Genomic DNA, 16,598 nt, shown 5'->3' on the forward strand with positions numbered 1-16,598 from the left:
AATCCCTTAATAAATACACATATCAAACAAAATTGGCAAGTGCACAGGAATCATTTTAAATCTCTTGTATGATTATAATATTGCCTTCCCACTAAGGACAATTTAGCTATATGGTTGGAATTAATGTGAAAAGGTGCCAGGTGCAACCTGGAAACTCTACACCAAAAAAGATCAGTTGGGATGAATTGAGAATGTAGATATGATTAGTTGAAGATAGGATCATCTCCAGGGGAAATGCACAAGTAAATCTTCTCAAGAAAGTACAAAATTAAACAAGATTTGTGACCATGTGCTATCAATACTGAAGAATATTTAGCAGAGGCTGGAAAAAGTAGCTGGATGGGGCTCAAATGTATTTCTTTCAGCACTCATCACTCCATATGGGGGCTGTTCTGCACATTGGGATGGATTCGCCTCCTCTGGCAGTTGATAAGGAAAATATTCTCTAGGCAGATGGCAATAAGAGCACAGACACCTTGGGTACAGGAGTTTTGAGGCAACATGCTGCAGCACATTCTGAGCAATATTCTGTGTATTCAGGTTTCTTGTGGGTAAGGTGAGCATAGGAGTGCCAGGGACTTTCTGTAAGTGTTAAGAGATCCCAGAGGTGTGTGACACATTCCACTGCCAGGGTTTTCCAAGAAGGCAGTGTAGCAGAGCTCTGTTGGCTGGCAGCAGCAGCCCCAGCCCCTCTGGGGGAGCAGGGGAAAGAAAGGCAGCTGCAGGGAACAGAAGTGATATCACCTGTTTATCACAATACCAGACATGTACTTTCTGGATGATTTGAGAATTAGCTGCCTGGTTTGGGATTGGTTTGGTGTTTTCTTGCCTGACACCTTTTGAGAAACATTTTCCTTATGACTCAAAGAACACTTTGATTATCTTGAATGTGGCCAAAAAGGCACCTGGACTGTTACCTTGTTGCATTGGAAGTGACAAAAGGAAAATTAGAGTGAGAAAAGGATTTATTTATAAAGTATACTTTGCTTAATTTTTTTTGTAGGTAATATCAACTCTTTTAGATTTTAGGCAGTAAAGTCAAATTAATTTCCTTTGCCTTTGATGATTTTTAGATTGTGTCCTGAAATCTTGGCTATGCTTCACAGATGTTTGCTCCTTCCATTTTAATTGAACTATTAGATTAGAAAAATCTAATAGTGTCTTTTAGTTTACCATTACCCCTTGTCCTACTGCAGAATGCCCCACTAAAAGACTTGTTCCCATCTTTCTTACAGGCCTGCTTTAAGTATTGAAAAATCACAATAAGGTGTCCCTGGGACCTTCTCTTCTCCAGGCTGAACAAATTTTACCTATCTTTTCAATTCCCAGAGCAGGATGTTTTGGGTGCTGTATCAAAGGCCTACAGAAGTCCAGATAAATCACACCTATAGCCCTTCCCTTGACCACTGATGCAGTGACTCCACCATAGAAGGCCACAGGGCTGGTCAGGCAAGACATGTCCTTGTTGAAGCCATGCTGGCTGTCCCAAATCACCTCCCAGCACTCCATGTGCCTTAGCACAGCTCCCAGAAGGATCTGTCCCATGATCTTCACAAGCACAGAGATCAGGCTAACAGATCAGTAGCTCCCAGGGTCCCTTTTTCTCCCATTTTAAAAATGGATGTTCTGCTTCCCTTTTGCCAGTCACCAAGAACTTCACCTGATTTCAAATATCATGGGGAGTGATTTGATAGCTATATCAGTCAGTTCCCTCATTACTATGGGATGCATCTAATCATCATAGACTTATTTATATTCAAGTTCCTCAGCTGAACAACAAACCTCATCTCTTTATTTTTACTGAATTTACTGAGTTCTTATAGTTCTTATAATGTTCCACTTCTACCAGCAGAAGGCAAGTAAAAGACATTATAATTAAGTACAGAAACAGAAGGAGGCATTTGCTTTATTTTAAAGTACAGTGCCCTGGCATGTACCTACTCCTGCACATCAGCACTGCAGACTGTGATGTGGCAGCATATATAAACTGTGTTTTTCTAATGTAGTTAAGCACACTAACTAGGTTCTGCTGGCATTCAGGAGCTGGAATTGTGGTGCTCACATATGATGTGAGCAAAACAACAGCTATGAGCCTCCTTCTCCACAGTTTTTACTGTCAAGAATGGTCTTCAGGAATCCCATGCCACAAGATCTGTAATAGAGTCCAAATCAATAAAAACTTAGTGGTAAAGAACTAGGCTACAGGGCACAAACTGGACAGAGAGAAGTCCATGACACCACATAGGAAATACCCACAGGTGCTTAGCATAGCTGTGGAAGCTGGGTGATTGCATTCTTAATTATCTTTAAAAGGTCATGGCAGCTGGTGGAGGTTCCCAATCACCTGGGACAAAAAATTTCACTCCTGTCACTAAGAAAGACAAGCAAGAGAATACAGGAGTTACAGGATGGCCAGCCTTACCTCAAAGCCTGGAGCAAATCCTCTTGAAACCATTTCCAGACATGAAGAACAGGAAGATATCTGGTGGTAGTCAGTGTGGATTTCTGAATGGGAAATTGTTCCTTGGAATGCTAATAGCCTCCTACGACAACTTGAAACCTTTTATGAATCAGGGCAGAGAAGTGTATATCCCAACTTCAGACAGGCTTTTGGCAGTCTCTCACAACATGGAACTGTCTATTAGAGCAGATCAGCTAAATGGGTGTGGCAAACTGACTGAATTGCAATGCTCAAAGGGTTGTGATCAGCAGCACAAAGTCCAGCCAGTGGCCAGTCACTACTGCTGTACTACAGGCATGGTACTGGGCCAGTACCATTTAACATCTTCATTGACTACCTGGATGATGGGACATGGTGCACCCTCAACTAATTTGCAGGAGATAGAAGGGAGGAATGTTTGATGACCTAGAGAGTTTTCTGATATTGAGAGAGACCAGGAAAAGCTGCAGAAATGGGCCAATAAGACCTCACTGTGCCCAGGAAAGGGAATGCAGTCCTTCACCTTGGAAGGGACAATCTGGAATGTAGATTTGCAGAGAAGACATGGGGCTCCTGGTGGACACAAAGTTGAACATGAGCCAGCAATGTGCCCCTGCAGCAAAGGCAGCCAGTGGATTCTTGGGCTGCATTAGGGAGAGCATGGCCAACAGTTTGAGGGTAAGGATCCTTTGCTTTACTCAGAACTGGTGAGACACACTTGGAATGCTGAGCCCAGCTCTGGGCTTCCCAGTATGAGAGACATGGACTTATTGCTATAGGTCCAACAAAATATTATGAAGGTAGTTAAAGACTGGAGGATCTGTCATACAAGAAGAGGCTGAGGTTGCTGACGCCACTCAGCCTGGGGAAAAATACTTCTGGGGAATCTCAACCATGTGCATGAGTAACTGGTGAGGTGTAAGTAAAGAAGAGGTAGCCAGATCCTTCTCAGTGATGCCCAGTTGCAGGACAAGAGGAACTGGATGCAAGCTGAAACACATGAGATTCTTAACATAAAACAAACATAAGAGAAGCATTTCACTGTGAGGATGACTGCACACTGGTACAGGCTACCTGGAGAAGCTGTGGAGTGTTCATCTCTGGATATATTCAAAGTCTGGTGTGGCACAGTTCTGAGCAGCCCTCTCTAGCTGATCCTGCTCTGGGACAAGATCTCCAGAGGTGATCTCCAGAGGCTCCTTCCAGCTTCAATGATACAGTGATTCAGTATGTCTGGATGTAGAGAAACACCTTGTTCAGGGTGCCTAGCTAGTAGAAGTGCCACCAATTCAAAGGAACAAAAATGATAATATGGAGGGAAAGTAGCAGACTCTTTGGTTTGTTTTTTGACTTGGTATTCGAAATGAAAATGTATTTGCAAGATAAAAAGGGAGTGTTTAAACAAAAATATTGTAAAAAAATGAGTTGAACAACATACTTCATTGGAATTTAACAGCTTCAAAACATATTACTATGGTAAAACTCATTGTCAACTTCCTGAGTGCTAGACAATGGGTTTCACTGGACTCATTAGTTTATTCTTCCATTTTTCAAAAAAGAAAGTAATAGTGTTTCCATCCATTGTAAATAAATTTCACATCTGAATTACAAACCAAATGGGGATATTTATGTTCTCTGCACTGACATTTTTTCATTTATAAGGAATATGATGAGATTAAGAATAATAATGACAAAAGAAAGAAGAAAGAAAGTACTTGATGCTCAATCCTTGTACCAGCTTCTGTGTCACTGAAATTCAGGCCTTTAGCATTAATCCTTTATGATTCTATTGAGAACCCCTGTTTATTTCATCACACCTAAAAAATCAAGAAGGCTAATAGGAAACTAATTAAATATTAAGTCCCCATTCATTGTGCCACACGTCAGTGACTGCTGAATAACAGCAAAGGTGGTGGGAGGGAAGAGAATACAAATAGCTGTTTAATGAGAGCTATCTGTTCAAACCAGAACAGATATTGCTAAAATATTTGGTTGTAGGAAGCCAGACAATTTGAGATCAGGTGCATGAAGAGCTGCTTGTGGACTGAAGTCGATGTGAAAAGTCTCCCTTGCTGAGAATTTCAGAGTTGAGTAAATGTGGAGAGATAACCTTTTAATTTAAGTTCTAGAGGAAAGGAGAAGGGAGAGAGGCGTGGTTGCTGTGCTGAAGTATCCTCTGTGCTGGTACTGTGGATAAGAAAAAAAGCCCTCACTCAACTCTCTTGTGAATCCCTAAATGCAAGGATTTAGTTCTGTCTATTTATGTAACAACTTCCAGTGAAATTAGGTTAAATAAATTAGTGTTGATGATGTTTTTCTTCTGATCAAAATTCACGTGAGCTGCTTGGGAAAACTCACTTTCTGCTTGTTTTCAGCCACATCTGTACCAGATTGTACGGAGGCTGAGGGATCTGTACTTTTGTTTCAATGTATATTGCAACATTTTTATTGCATTCCACAGGTCCTCCAGTAAACGTTACTTGCAATATTTTTATCAACAGTTTTGGATCAGTCACAGAAACCACAATGGTAAGTGCTATGATGCCACTGGCAAGAGAACAACAATAGTTAATATATGTCATGAACACAACCTGTCAATTTTTCTATTTATTGTTCAACTTGCAGGTCCTCCTGTAAATGTTACCTGCAACATATTTATCAACAGCTTTGGTTCAATAGCAGAAACTACAATGGTGAGTGGGACAGATCATTGAAGCCATCTTGTGAAGGAGTGGGATGTGATGTAGAATAGAGATGCTCAGGATGTAGGGACATTTATTAAGTTATGAAGCTACTAAAAACCTACTAAAACCTGAGTAAAAATAAGATAAAATAAAATAAATAAAATAAAATAATATATGTTTATATAAATATGCAATATATATATAAAATATATAAAATAGATATAAAATATTATATATATATGATATATATAATTAAATAACTCATCAAGTCTGAACACACCCACATAGGGGCTGCAGCACAGTCTGTAGTGACTGTGATGGCAGCAGATACAGGTGTGTGCAAAGCTGCTTTCCCAGGTTTCATTGGCTCTGAAGAAGCAGAGGAACAGCTGGAGCTCAGGTATGGGTTTCCCTGCCAAGTGCACCAGATTTGAGTGTGTTTTACACCACATGCTGAACTACCTCCTGCTGCAGAAAATTGTCTTGTTTGACTGAGATTGAGGGAATTGCAGCCACATCAGTCACAGAAGGAAGTGCAAAACTTTAGTCAAATAACGAACATGTGGGTATAAGATTAGGTATTTTGAGGTTAAATTTGTACTAGGAAATGATGGGATTCCACCAAACTGAAATTTGCATTATGACTGAATGCAAAGAACACAGTAAAAAAAAAAGGCAGATTTTGATTTTAATACTTGCAAAATATAGGATAAAAAATCAAACTACAAAAAAAAAATTAAAATTTTTGCCCAAATTAAAAAAAAAAATTAGTCTAGAAGTCTACCAGTATATTATCTTTTTCCGATATTTGCTAAGAAAAATAAATTTAAAAAAAAATCAGATTCCATTTAAAAAGATTTAATCTTTTTCAAAAGTGAATTTAAAAAAAAATGTTTTTTTAATTCAAGCCTACATACACCTGGCTATGAGGGTTAATCCATAGAGATATTTTTGAAAGATTTATCATAATAATGTGATAAGCCCACAATAATTTTTAGATGCTCATATCTCATATGGCACTTTTGAAAAAATTGCAATATAATTTCACAGCTCTCTTTTCCAGAGATTCGTACACAACATCCAGGTGTTTCTGGATTTGTTGAAGTCAGAGGCAATAAAGGGGTTTGGCTTCCTGTAGGACTAAGAACTGGGTAATTAATAATGAACTTGCTACCTGCTTGAAGTAAACAAAAAAAGTAGCTTTTACTTTTTAAATGGAATAGATACTGCCTTGCATGTGTTGCAGTATGAAGAGAAGATCTTTAGCCTGACTTACGCATTTTGTTTAATATTGAGATTCAATTGTAATTCATGCCATCATTTTAGTAAGTGGTGATTAAAGAAAGTAGGAATATACAAATCTTCTGCTCCTAATGAATTTTATTTTATTTTATTTTATTTTATTTTATTTTATTTTATTTTATTTTATTTTATTTTATTTTATTTTATTTTATTTTATTTTATTTTATTTTATTTTATTTTATTTTATGTTTTCTAGAGATGAAAGGCAAGTTATTGCTAGGCCAGGTTGTCTTCTTTAACAGTGTGGGAAAGACTGCTATAAATGACAAGCTTTAACATAGAGAGCTATAAATCAAACAGATAAGTTAATACTTTAGACTATGTATTTATAATATTTAAAAGATACTTAAAAGAAAATTATAAATTATAAAATATAAAATGACAGGGAAAAAAACATATCAGGATATAACATAATTATCAACAGACTTCATTTTCATTAATTTTGGGAAATATTATTTTTTTCCCTGTGCTTTAAGGATTCTGAGAGGATAGCTGTGAGTGTAGCATTTTTACCCAGCCATGTCTGTTGATGCCAGTGTGTAGAGACAGCAGCATAGCATTAAGTAGCAAAAATCCTGCACGTCACTAGCTTTACAAGATGGCATTCAATGAAAATATTTGCACGACCTAATGCTGATTGCATTAATTAGACTCCTTCATTGCTTTGATTAAATCCCCTCATTGCATTTTACCTTCTATCAAATATGTTAATGTGCACCTATCCAATGTTCATTAACACATTTTGCTGAAAACAGCCAAACATTCAACTTGATGAAAACTGAGACTATTGGCTTTCTTATTTTGCTTTGTTCATTATATCTGCTGAAAGTGTGAAAAGATTTTTCTAAAATGTTGTTCAATTATTTGATATTGATTTTCTTAATGTTGTTACTTCTTTAATGACTATTGTGAGTAGTTTTAGGAGTCTGCTCTGAGAGACAGACATCAATTACTGTTCTAACTACTTTGCTTTTCTGAAACAGATATAATCATGTTGTAAAATTGTTGGCGTCCCTCGTGATAAATAACCAGTTTGTTTGACTCCTAGGAATCATTTTCCCCTATAAAATATTCTTGATGGTTTTGACATAAAACTAAATGATTCATTTAAAAGCCTGGATTGCAAATTCAATAGAGACACTCCTGTCTCATAGGAGAAGAATGCTCAGTGAAACCTTGTACAGACACTGAAGGGACATTACCAGAATATAACTTTGACCATCTACAGCAATTCATTGGAAACTTGGAGGATGAAAACTTGCTCAGAGAGGCTTTCAGTAGGAGAAATTAACATGGCACATGGGATTACAGTCCCAGACCTACTAAATTCAGTGAGCCAGGTTCTCAGTAATGCTACCAGGAGTAGTTTCTGTTCCCTGATTAGGACACACAGTACAGGATAAAATTGCTCCCTATGTGAAAGACCAGTACAACTCCAATGTCCAGCACACTCTTCTAAATGCTAAAACCTTACATTAAGAAATAAAACAGGATTTTATGCTGATTCAGATGGATTAATTCCATAGACTCATAATGAATTTTATTCCCATAGATCTAGAGAAACAAAATGCAGATGTAGATGTCTTTCTGCTCTGTAATGAGCATATGGCACAGTACCCAATAGATTATTTTTCCTACAAAAGAAATGTTTTTCTTCCTTATTAAATAACATATATATTATACCAAAATGAAAATATGTTTAAAAAGGTCAGAGTCAAGATGATATAGCTGAAAATTTTTTTTTTTTTTTTTTTTTTTTTTTTTTTTTGTCTTTAATTTAAGCCCTAACTTGCAAAGAAAGAGAATAAGATGTTTCTGAATAACTTCACTGAATAAAGCAGCTTGGGGAGTAAACTCTGTATCTATTTTTGGAAACATTTACACATGCAGTATTCAGCAGAAAATTCACTGTACAGCATGACTGCAGTCGAGTATCACAGATGAGTAATCTGCATCAGCCTGGGCAGCATCCCAAAGAATTCAGATGTTCAGTGCTCCTAATGACCAGGATTTTTTAGCTATCAGCTGTAGGAGAAGTTAAGAGTGGTTGGTACATTGACAAGCTAATTGTTAATTACAGAAATGACTGACTGTGAGGACATTATTATTGTTGTTATGCCCTATAATCAATGACTGACACTATGCAGCAGGTTCTCTGTCAGGGTAAATGATTCAAACTCCAGTTGTGTTTTCAGTACTGATGTTAGCAGAAAAAAATTGCCATTTCTTAATTCTAAAAGCTTTGCTGTGGCTGGCTATATGATACTGTCTCCCATTTAGAGAAAAAAAAAAACAACCAAAACAACCCATAATTACAAATTAGCTTGTTAGATTCTGGTTCATTCACATGTGTACTTTTAACTAAATAAAAGGCTCTTACTGAAGCCATTGGGGACACATTGCCTGCTTATGCCCATAGGTAGCTATGTGCTTTCTCTGTTGCATGGCCTTGGAGTAGGTCATCAAAACACTTCTTTTAGCATTTATCTTTGGGATTTAGAGAGAAATAGAGCAGCCTTTTGGCAAACTCCTCCTACTCATGGAAGGCCAGCTAAGTCAGCTGTTTGTTTCAGACTCCCAACTCAACTCCTGGGCAATCACTGCTGTTGGAGGGGAATCTGGGAGGAAAGCTCAGACCCAGAAAGTTCTGGCTCAGAGAGAGAAGGCAGCACTGAGCAGGGCAGGGGCTCCCTGCACTCCTCCTGCCACAGCAGGGCCTGAGAGCAAAGGGATCCAGAGCTTTCTCTGGGCAGTGAATCTGGATTTAGATTTGCTGAAAAATGTTATCTATCTACATTCCTGTAATACAAACTAAGGATCTCTGTAGATCAAGTCCCTAAATCTTCAGATAGAGCTACTAAATCAGATTAATATTCTTTCAGCATGTTTGTATTACTCTGAGCTTACTGCTTGAGAACAAATGAAAACTCCTTATCTGAGTTGTCTTGAGCTACTTCTGACACTGGCATTGCATCTGAGATTGAATCTTCAGGTCCACACTCCTTGTTCAGAGTGGTGGTGCTGTCAGAAAGGATTTGCAGAGTAGGTGTACTTGTGGTTGTGTAGGAATGCATTACTACAAGTCCACCCACTTCTACCCTCAGGACCTTGCAAAATACACACTGTAGTCTGCCTCAACTCCATGTTGTTCTACCATTCTCAAGAGAATTTTCCTTCAAAACATGGTACAGGGGTAGCTCAGGAAAAGTAAATTCAAAATTCTGCACATGATTAGGTCTGACTGTGTAAACACACATCCCTCTCTGCTTATACAGCAAGCATAGGAGGAAAAATAATGCTGTTGTTGTGATGTGCATGCTATATTTACATTTTCACTTCTCATTAAAATACCTGCACATATATATGCAAAGCCTATCAGACGTAAACAAAGGTTTCAGATCTGTTTTGCTTCTAACAACAAAGCTCCCAGAGAGAAAGCATTTCTAAATGCATTGGTGTCATGACTGACAAATTTATGAAGCGGTATACTGAAAAATGTAGTGTAATCTTACTGGTACTATTTATGATTTTGGTATAATATATATCATATGCAATCTCTTCTATGAATAAAGATTTTTCAGACTGTTTTTTATGATCTAAATCACCAACCTCTGAAGTTCATCAAAGCAATTTTTTAGATATTTGTATATTATTTATGGATCTGACTTATTTATGATTTCTATGTCATGGGGAAAAAAACCCCTCTGTTTTCCATAGACTTCATTATATATCATATTACAATGAAGAATTAAAGACAGTCTCACAACTAGTTGTAGCAATTTTATTCTATCAGGAGTTTCTCCTGCCTTCTTTTCTGCAGGATTAGAATCAGTGCATTCCTGGATTTAGAGCTCAAAATGTCCCTTATAAACTCTGAGACACAGTTAGACTTAAATGTAATCCTAAAGACACATAAACATAAGACACTCTCAGTTTCTAAGACCAAGAAATAAAGAATAGTATGATTATGGATGGTATATCCTCACAAGATGTGATGACATTTTATAAGCTAAAAACTGTAAGTAGCTATTTGATATTTAAATGTCTGAAACAAGATCATCATAAAAAGTACAATGATTTGTGCAAAACAGACACAGGCTTTTGTAAGTATTTTTAATAAATGCTATCCTTGAGAACTCTCTCAGGTCTGTCCTGGTCTGATTAGTCAACATTCCTGTTTTGAATCACATCTACCCAAGAGCAAAATGAAAATGAAAAACAAAGAAAGAAAAGTTATTCACCTACTGAGACTGTAAAGCATCTTCCCATTGGGTTCAAACTCTGCAGCAGTTTGGATGTCAGAAATATCCTGTCAGGGCAGGAGCACACCTCACTGCCACTGCAGGGAGCAAAGGGGTAAAATCTGAAGCTCAGAGGGGCTCGTTCACAGAGTCTGCATATAGGGCAAACTGCTTTCTGCAGCTCTGGTCAGAGTGAGAATATCCATCTACACTTCAAGGGTGATAAATTCTTTTCTATGCAGTTCAGTTACCAGACTAAAACCCAGCCAGCTCCTACATTTTCCTAGTCAAAAGCAGAGTGTTGCCATTTTAATGTACAGCCACTATCATAAAGTAAATCCTAGATGTTAAGGCTCTGTATTGGCAGCAGAATTATTTGATAAAGCATTCTTTCAGATAATATATTCTATACAAATATTATTAAATATTTTTAATTTAGAGGAAGAGTAGATGGTATTTCTAAGAGAGTGTTCACAGACAAATTAAAAGCAGTAATCTCAGAGAGATGAAGATCTTATTTGCTGACTTTGGAAACCTGGGATAAGGAGAGTAAAAATTTGCTTCTTCCCATTCCCTGCAGAGAGTTTATAACCTGAAAACTCTTTTTGCTCTTCCCTTTAATAACCAGTTCTTGACAAAGTTTAATGCTGGTTCTAAATGAACCTCTACATAGTTGCTGCTTTTCCCAGTTGTGACTAGCAGACTACCAAGCAGAAAATCACAGTCAGGCCAGTTTATTGGGATCCAGACAGGGAGGAATAAATGAAGGAACATACACAGAAACATACAGTAAATAGGAAAAGGAAACAAGTAGCAAATAAGGAGTGGTGATTTAATTTCTTCTACACAATTTTGGCTTCACTGGAATTAAAACTATTAAAACTATTAAAACTTGTTCATGAGTACATTAGCCATAAATGACTTACCTATTGGAATTAGAATTTATTTAAATTGGTAATTTTATAGAATCTTTTATGAAATTGCATATATTTGGCTGCAATGCTTTTTGAATTCCCAAATATCTCTTAGGTAATCCACAACATTTGAAAGAAGGTTACGTTTAATTGTGGAGATTGCAGTTAATATTTTTCTCATCACTGAAGGAATTTTGATTTGGAAAATGTACCAGTTGTGTTTGTCTGGTTCAATGCAGCATTTTGACAACCTTTTTTTTCAAATGACAGCTCTGATGTTCAAAGGATAACACAGGTGGTTGTTGTAATACTGGTACTACAGTAAGTCTAAGACCATAAAGCAAGCTAAAGTGGGCTTCCAGTGTTGGTGGCTTAGTAACCTTTTTACATGACATTTCTGTAGGACTACAGAGTGAACATTTTTTTGAGACAGCAGTGGAATGACTCACGTCTGGCTTACAGCGAATATCCTGATGATTCCCTGGATTTGGATCCCTCTATGTTGGATTCTATTTGGAAGCCAGATTTATTCTTTGCCAATGAGAAGGGAGCAAATTTCCATGATGTCACAACAGACAACAAGTTGCTGAGGATTTCTAAAACTGGAAAGGTGTTGTACAGTATCAGGTAAACCAGTTAATTTTATTTTTTTCTCTTGATCCTTTTCTTTCCCTCCCTGTTTATCTGGATGCAATGTAGATGTTTAATTTTTTATTTTCCCATGTGTACAACCAAAATGGGACTTAGTAATAGCAGGGTAGAGGAAAATTTGCCTATGTTTCTTTGCTAATATTTTGTTTTTGGAAAATAGTCTCTAAGTGGCACAGCAGTACTCCTTGGTCTTGTTGAAAACTTGAGGCTGTCTAGAACTTTAATGGTATGGCTCAGTAATTCCCATTAGCATAAGCTCAAGTGACTCCTCTTGCAAAGAGGAAATCATCTCTTCAGTAGTCTGTGGGTTGCAATTTAAAAGTTAAAGGGAATATTAATTTCAATGACTGCTGAACACTTAAGTAAAAACATGCTTGAAATGGAATAAATTTAACATGTAAGTCACTGGCTAATTGGATGTATCTAGTCACATTAAAAAAAAAAAAACACCTGGAATTATGGAAAGCATTTGTTTTTAATACTAAGTGCACTGAAGTGTGTCATATGACTAGATTTAGCTGAATTAATAAACACTAACAAAATATGGTTTGATATGACCTGATGAAATGGGACATAAGCAGGAAAGCAAAATTGCATTCCACAGGCATAAATAGCAGCAAACAACATGCAGTATTCATTTGATATTCAGCTTACTGTGAGCCATTAATTGCTTAATAGAGGTATCCAAAGATGCAAACCACTCTATTATTGCTCTTAGGATTGTTTAAAATGAAGTAATTCCTAGAGTTTGTTTTCTTCCTGGGAATGCTTCTTGGCTTTTGCCTTTCTTGCATTGTGGAAAGTAAATATGATAGTATTTGTTTAACAGATTGTTTACTGAATTTGTTCATCTGTAAAGCAGATTAGTTTAGAAGGCAGTTATTTCTGATGGGGTATTGTGGTTTTGACTGCATTTTCATTAAGGAATTACTATTGATCCAGGATTGGGATAGCTGTGCTTTTCAGGATGTTAAATAAAAATAAATATTAGCAGGGAACTTCATCTACTTACATAATTCTTGTGGAAATTCCTTGATAAGGAATATTTGGAGAGATGAAGCAGGGTTACTGAGCAGGGTTCCAAATTGCTCTACCTGAAGAGTTTGAGAAAAACAAAACAGGAAACAAGGATGGCACCAGCACTAGCAGAGTGATAAATATGCTGTCACTTACAAATATTTCCTGTTTCACCCTGAGAAGGAAATGAATGCATCTGTTTGTTTGGATGACATCAGACACCATCTTATTGGAGGAGACAGAGCAGTTGGGTGCTGTTCTGAATGCAGATGGATGGTTTTCCTGACATTTGCTCATGCGGCAAAAGTGATATTTTGAGCTGCCATATCACGTTGGTAAAATTCCCACACCTAAATGCAAATTAATTTGAAGCAGCGTAAGCAGTATTCCAAGAGAGCACTAAGCAAAGCTCATCGTTTCTCATTTGTATCAAAGTAACCTGGCACATTTAACACGGCAAATAATTGCTTTTCACTTTACAGTGAAGAAAACTTTCTGGAGTATAGAAACTTGGAATCAGGAGCAATCAGAAATACTTGTCTTTACTCTCTAGATACTGGGCTAGATGTTTCTATGTCAGCTGCTTGTAGTTGTGCTATGCAGAAACAAACGAGAGTATTCTAGTGATTGGTTTCTGCACATTGTGAATGTTCATTACTGCACCAAGAGCACCTTGCCTGTTGTGATATTTGACTTTTAGCATTTAATGTGCTTTAACTGTTGAAAGCACTTCACAAATCCCTCTGGGATGTGGCAGGTAGGCTGCTTTGTTGTATTTCCAAATTTAACAAAATCAAGATCAAGTTAATCTTGCATAAATACAAACTGTCCTTTGCATAAATTGAGTTTGGAAGTGCCCCTGCTAATTGATGAAGCAAGGTATGTGTATTATACAGCAGTGATATCCATCTTCTCTATATACTGCAAAACATGAAAATACACCATGCAGGAGGAGAACTGGCTGTTAAACACCCTCAGAAATCAAACCTCCCCTTTCTGGGCAAAACTCAGAAAGTCATCTGGGACAACAGCTCATGGTCCATATTTTACTAAAAAAGGGAATTATCTGTGGTGAGCATGAGGCTTTTTGTCCTTCTCTTGTATAGCTGGTCAAAGAAACAAGCCTAACACAGCACAGAAGTGACTAATAATGTAGATTTCCATCAGAGATTGCTTTATAATAATCATGATGCTCATGCTTGCAGATTCCCACAACTATATTTAATTCCCTGGGATTTGTTACAGAAAATAAAAAAGTTGTTGTTGGTTGACGTACCCACCTCTGAATCGTAACTTTAGGAATCTAACCCCATTTTTATATGTTTGATACCTTTTTTGATCTCAGCATGATGTATTCAGCCTCAGGCTCTGTAGCTGGGTAACTGGTCTGCACCCTTGGGTGCTACAGGGAAAACTGGAGCCTTGTGGAGGGAACCCAGAACTACTTAATACTGCAAATATATGCTCTTGCCACTGGGGAAGCAGCAACGGCTCTTAGAGGCACATGTATTTTCAGAAGTTTGCAATTACAGCAAAGTTATATTCAGAAAGCAACTTCCCTTTAGTCAAGATCAGTCTCAGTTCCACTCTTATATAAAAATTGAAAAACTGTTAAGTAGCTATAACTTTTATTTTAAAGCACTCTGTAGAGAGCAGTCAACAAGAAATGTTTGTAACAGCAGTGTTGAATAAATTAGTTTGTGTTTATATTGTATCATGAAAAAACAACAAGAGCTCAATAATAACCTACCCAGTGTCCCCCCTAGATAATTGTGACTCATCTGCTCCCAATTTTTGACTGATTTCTGCATGGATTGGATTTTGGAGGGGTTCTGCACTCAGAAAGTATTGCAGCACTGTGTGATGGTACCAAGAATCCTGTTCCAGGCACTCACATTCTGTATGACACCTGCATTTTGCATTGCACACCCACTGCACGGGCTTTATGTTCCAGGGACAAGGGTTGTGTCTTCTTGGGCCCCCTGGGAACACCTGGAACACCAGGAAAATGCTAAATAAGCTCACAGAAACCTTTATATTCTCTCCAAGCCACCCATTTGTGCTACCTGATTCCCACAAACTCATTTCAGGCTGCCAGCCAGCTCAGAATATTAGCATCTGCCTAAAGGCTTATTTTAGCAGAGTGATAGAAAGTGGTTTTATTTAAGGTTTGTGGGGTTTTTTTTCTGCATTAATTGCCTTCTTCTCTTTTTAATATTTTCAGTGCATCTCAGCCATATGAGATTGATTCTCAGAAGGTGATATAATTTAACCATAATATTGATCCATAGCATTGAATCTAGAATATATTGGTCAGGAAGGTAAAAGCATTGTAAATATCTATATCTATATCATATATCTACATCTATATCTGTATCTATATACCTTTTTTTAATATATATTTTTTTTCTGCTTCAGTAAACACTCAGTTGAGCTTTGCTCTGAATTTTAGTGCCAGTGTATTTAGCCAGAAATAGTTACAATGCAGATTAGTACATATTTTTTAAATATGAGAAGATTTCAGAATGTGTTGCATAATTTGACAAGAGAGACACTTGGAATTCCAGGGAGGAGATCTGTGCAAATTCACAAATTACATTTCTTCCTCCATTTTCGCCATTCCCATTCCTGTTCAAAGAGCAATTAATTACCTAGGAAGAATTTTCTCAAGTCTTTCAAAACATCTGTTTTTCTGTCTTTCTTTGTCTTCCCAGTGCCAGAACTGTTAGTTATGTAGACAATTAGTTCCTTGTGGTTTCAACTATCGACCTAGTTTTAATTGTAAATGTTACTGTGGCTGAGGGCAGTGTCTGCTAGAAAGCACTTCTGTGCTGTAGGGCACTAGGAAACAGAGAAGGCTCAAGCTGTTGGATGGCTCTGTTTGTGGAGCTGTTCTGGGAATGGTTTCCAGCCCTCCATTCCAAAATAAGTAGCTACAGGGGGAGCTGGTGCATCCCAAAGCCCTCACCTGCTTATGCAAGTAGAGAAGTGTCTGTGAGAACAGTTCATCTATTTGCAATGCTGCCTCCCACACCAGCTGCCTTACTCAGGAGCTTCCAAAATCAACTCTTCCAAGTGTGGCCACAGCCCTGAGGGACAGAGCACTGAGCCAGCTCCCTCCTGCACCCCATGACCCCACACAGCACCTGGTGTTAGAGCAGGAGTTATGACTGCCATGCCCATCACATAAATCATCAGAAGTAATCCACAGCTCTGCTACAATCCAGCTTTTCTGAGAGAAACTTCTGTGTTTTGTAGTCTCCTCTCTACTTGTGTTCTTTGCCTTATGGGAAAGAAAAGCAGGTTAAGGAAATATATAGATACCACTGCTGGTCCCTCTGCAACAGAC

At 37.6% G+C, this 16,598-nt stretch overlaps 1 protein-coding gene across 4 annotated transcripts in view; it reads left to right on the top strand.

Annotated features, from left to right (window-relative positions):
• The window catches only part of GLRA2 (glycine receptor alpha 2), a gene marked incomplete at its 3' end in the record, with an annotated part of 129,959 nt that overhangs the window by 18,592 nt on the left and 94,769 nt on the right, over positions 1–16,598 (top strand). For 2 of the 4 annotated variants that reach the window (XM_079307401.1, XM_079307402.1), the window contains 2 exons: positions 4,902–4,969; positions 11,985–12,208. In XM_079307401.1, the coding sequence (XP_079163527.1) occupies positions 4,902–4,969; positions 11,985–12,208 (292 nt within the window). Of the gene's footprint in view, positions 1–4,901; positions 4,970–5,065; positions 5,134–11,984; positions 12,209–16,598 lie in introns of all 4 variants that reach the window. The other 2 variants (XM_079307403.1, XM_079307404.1) reach the window with 2 other exon arrangements.

Source organism: Erithacus rubecula, assembly GCF_903797595.1.
Source record: "Erithacus rubecula genome assembly, chromosome: 1".
Lineage (NCBI taxonomy): Eukaryota > Metazoa > Chordata > Aves > Passeriformes > Muscicapidae > Erithacus > Erithacus rubecula.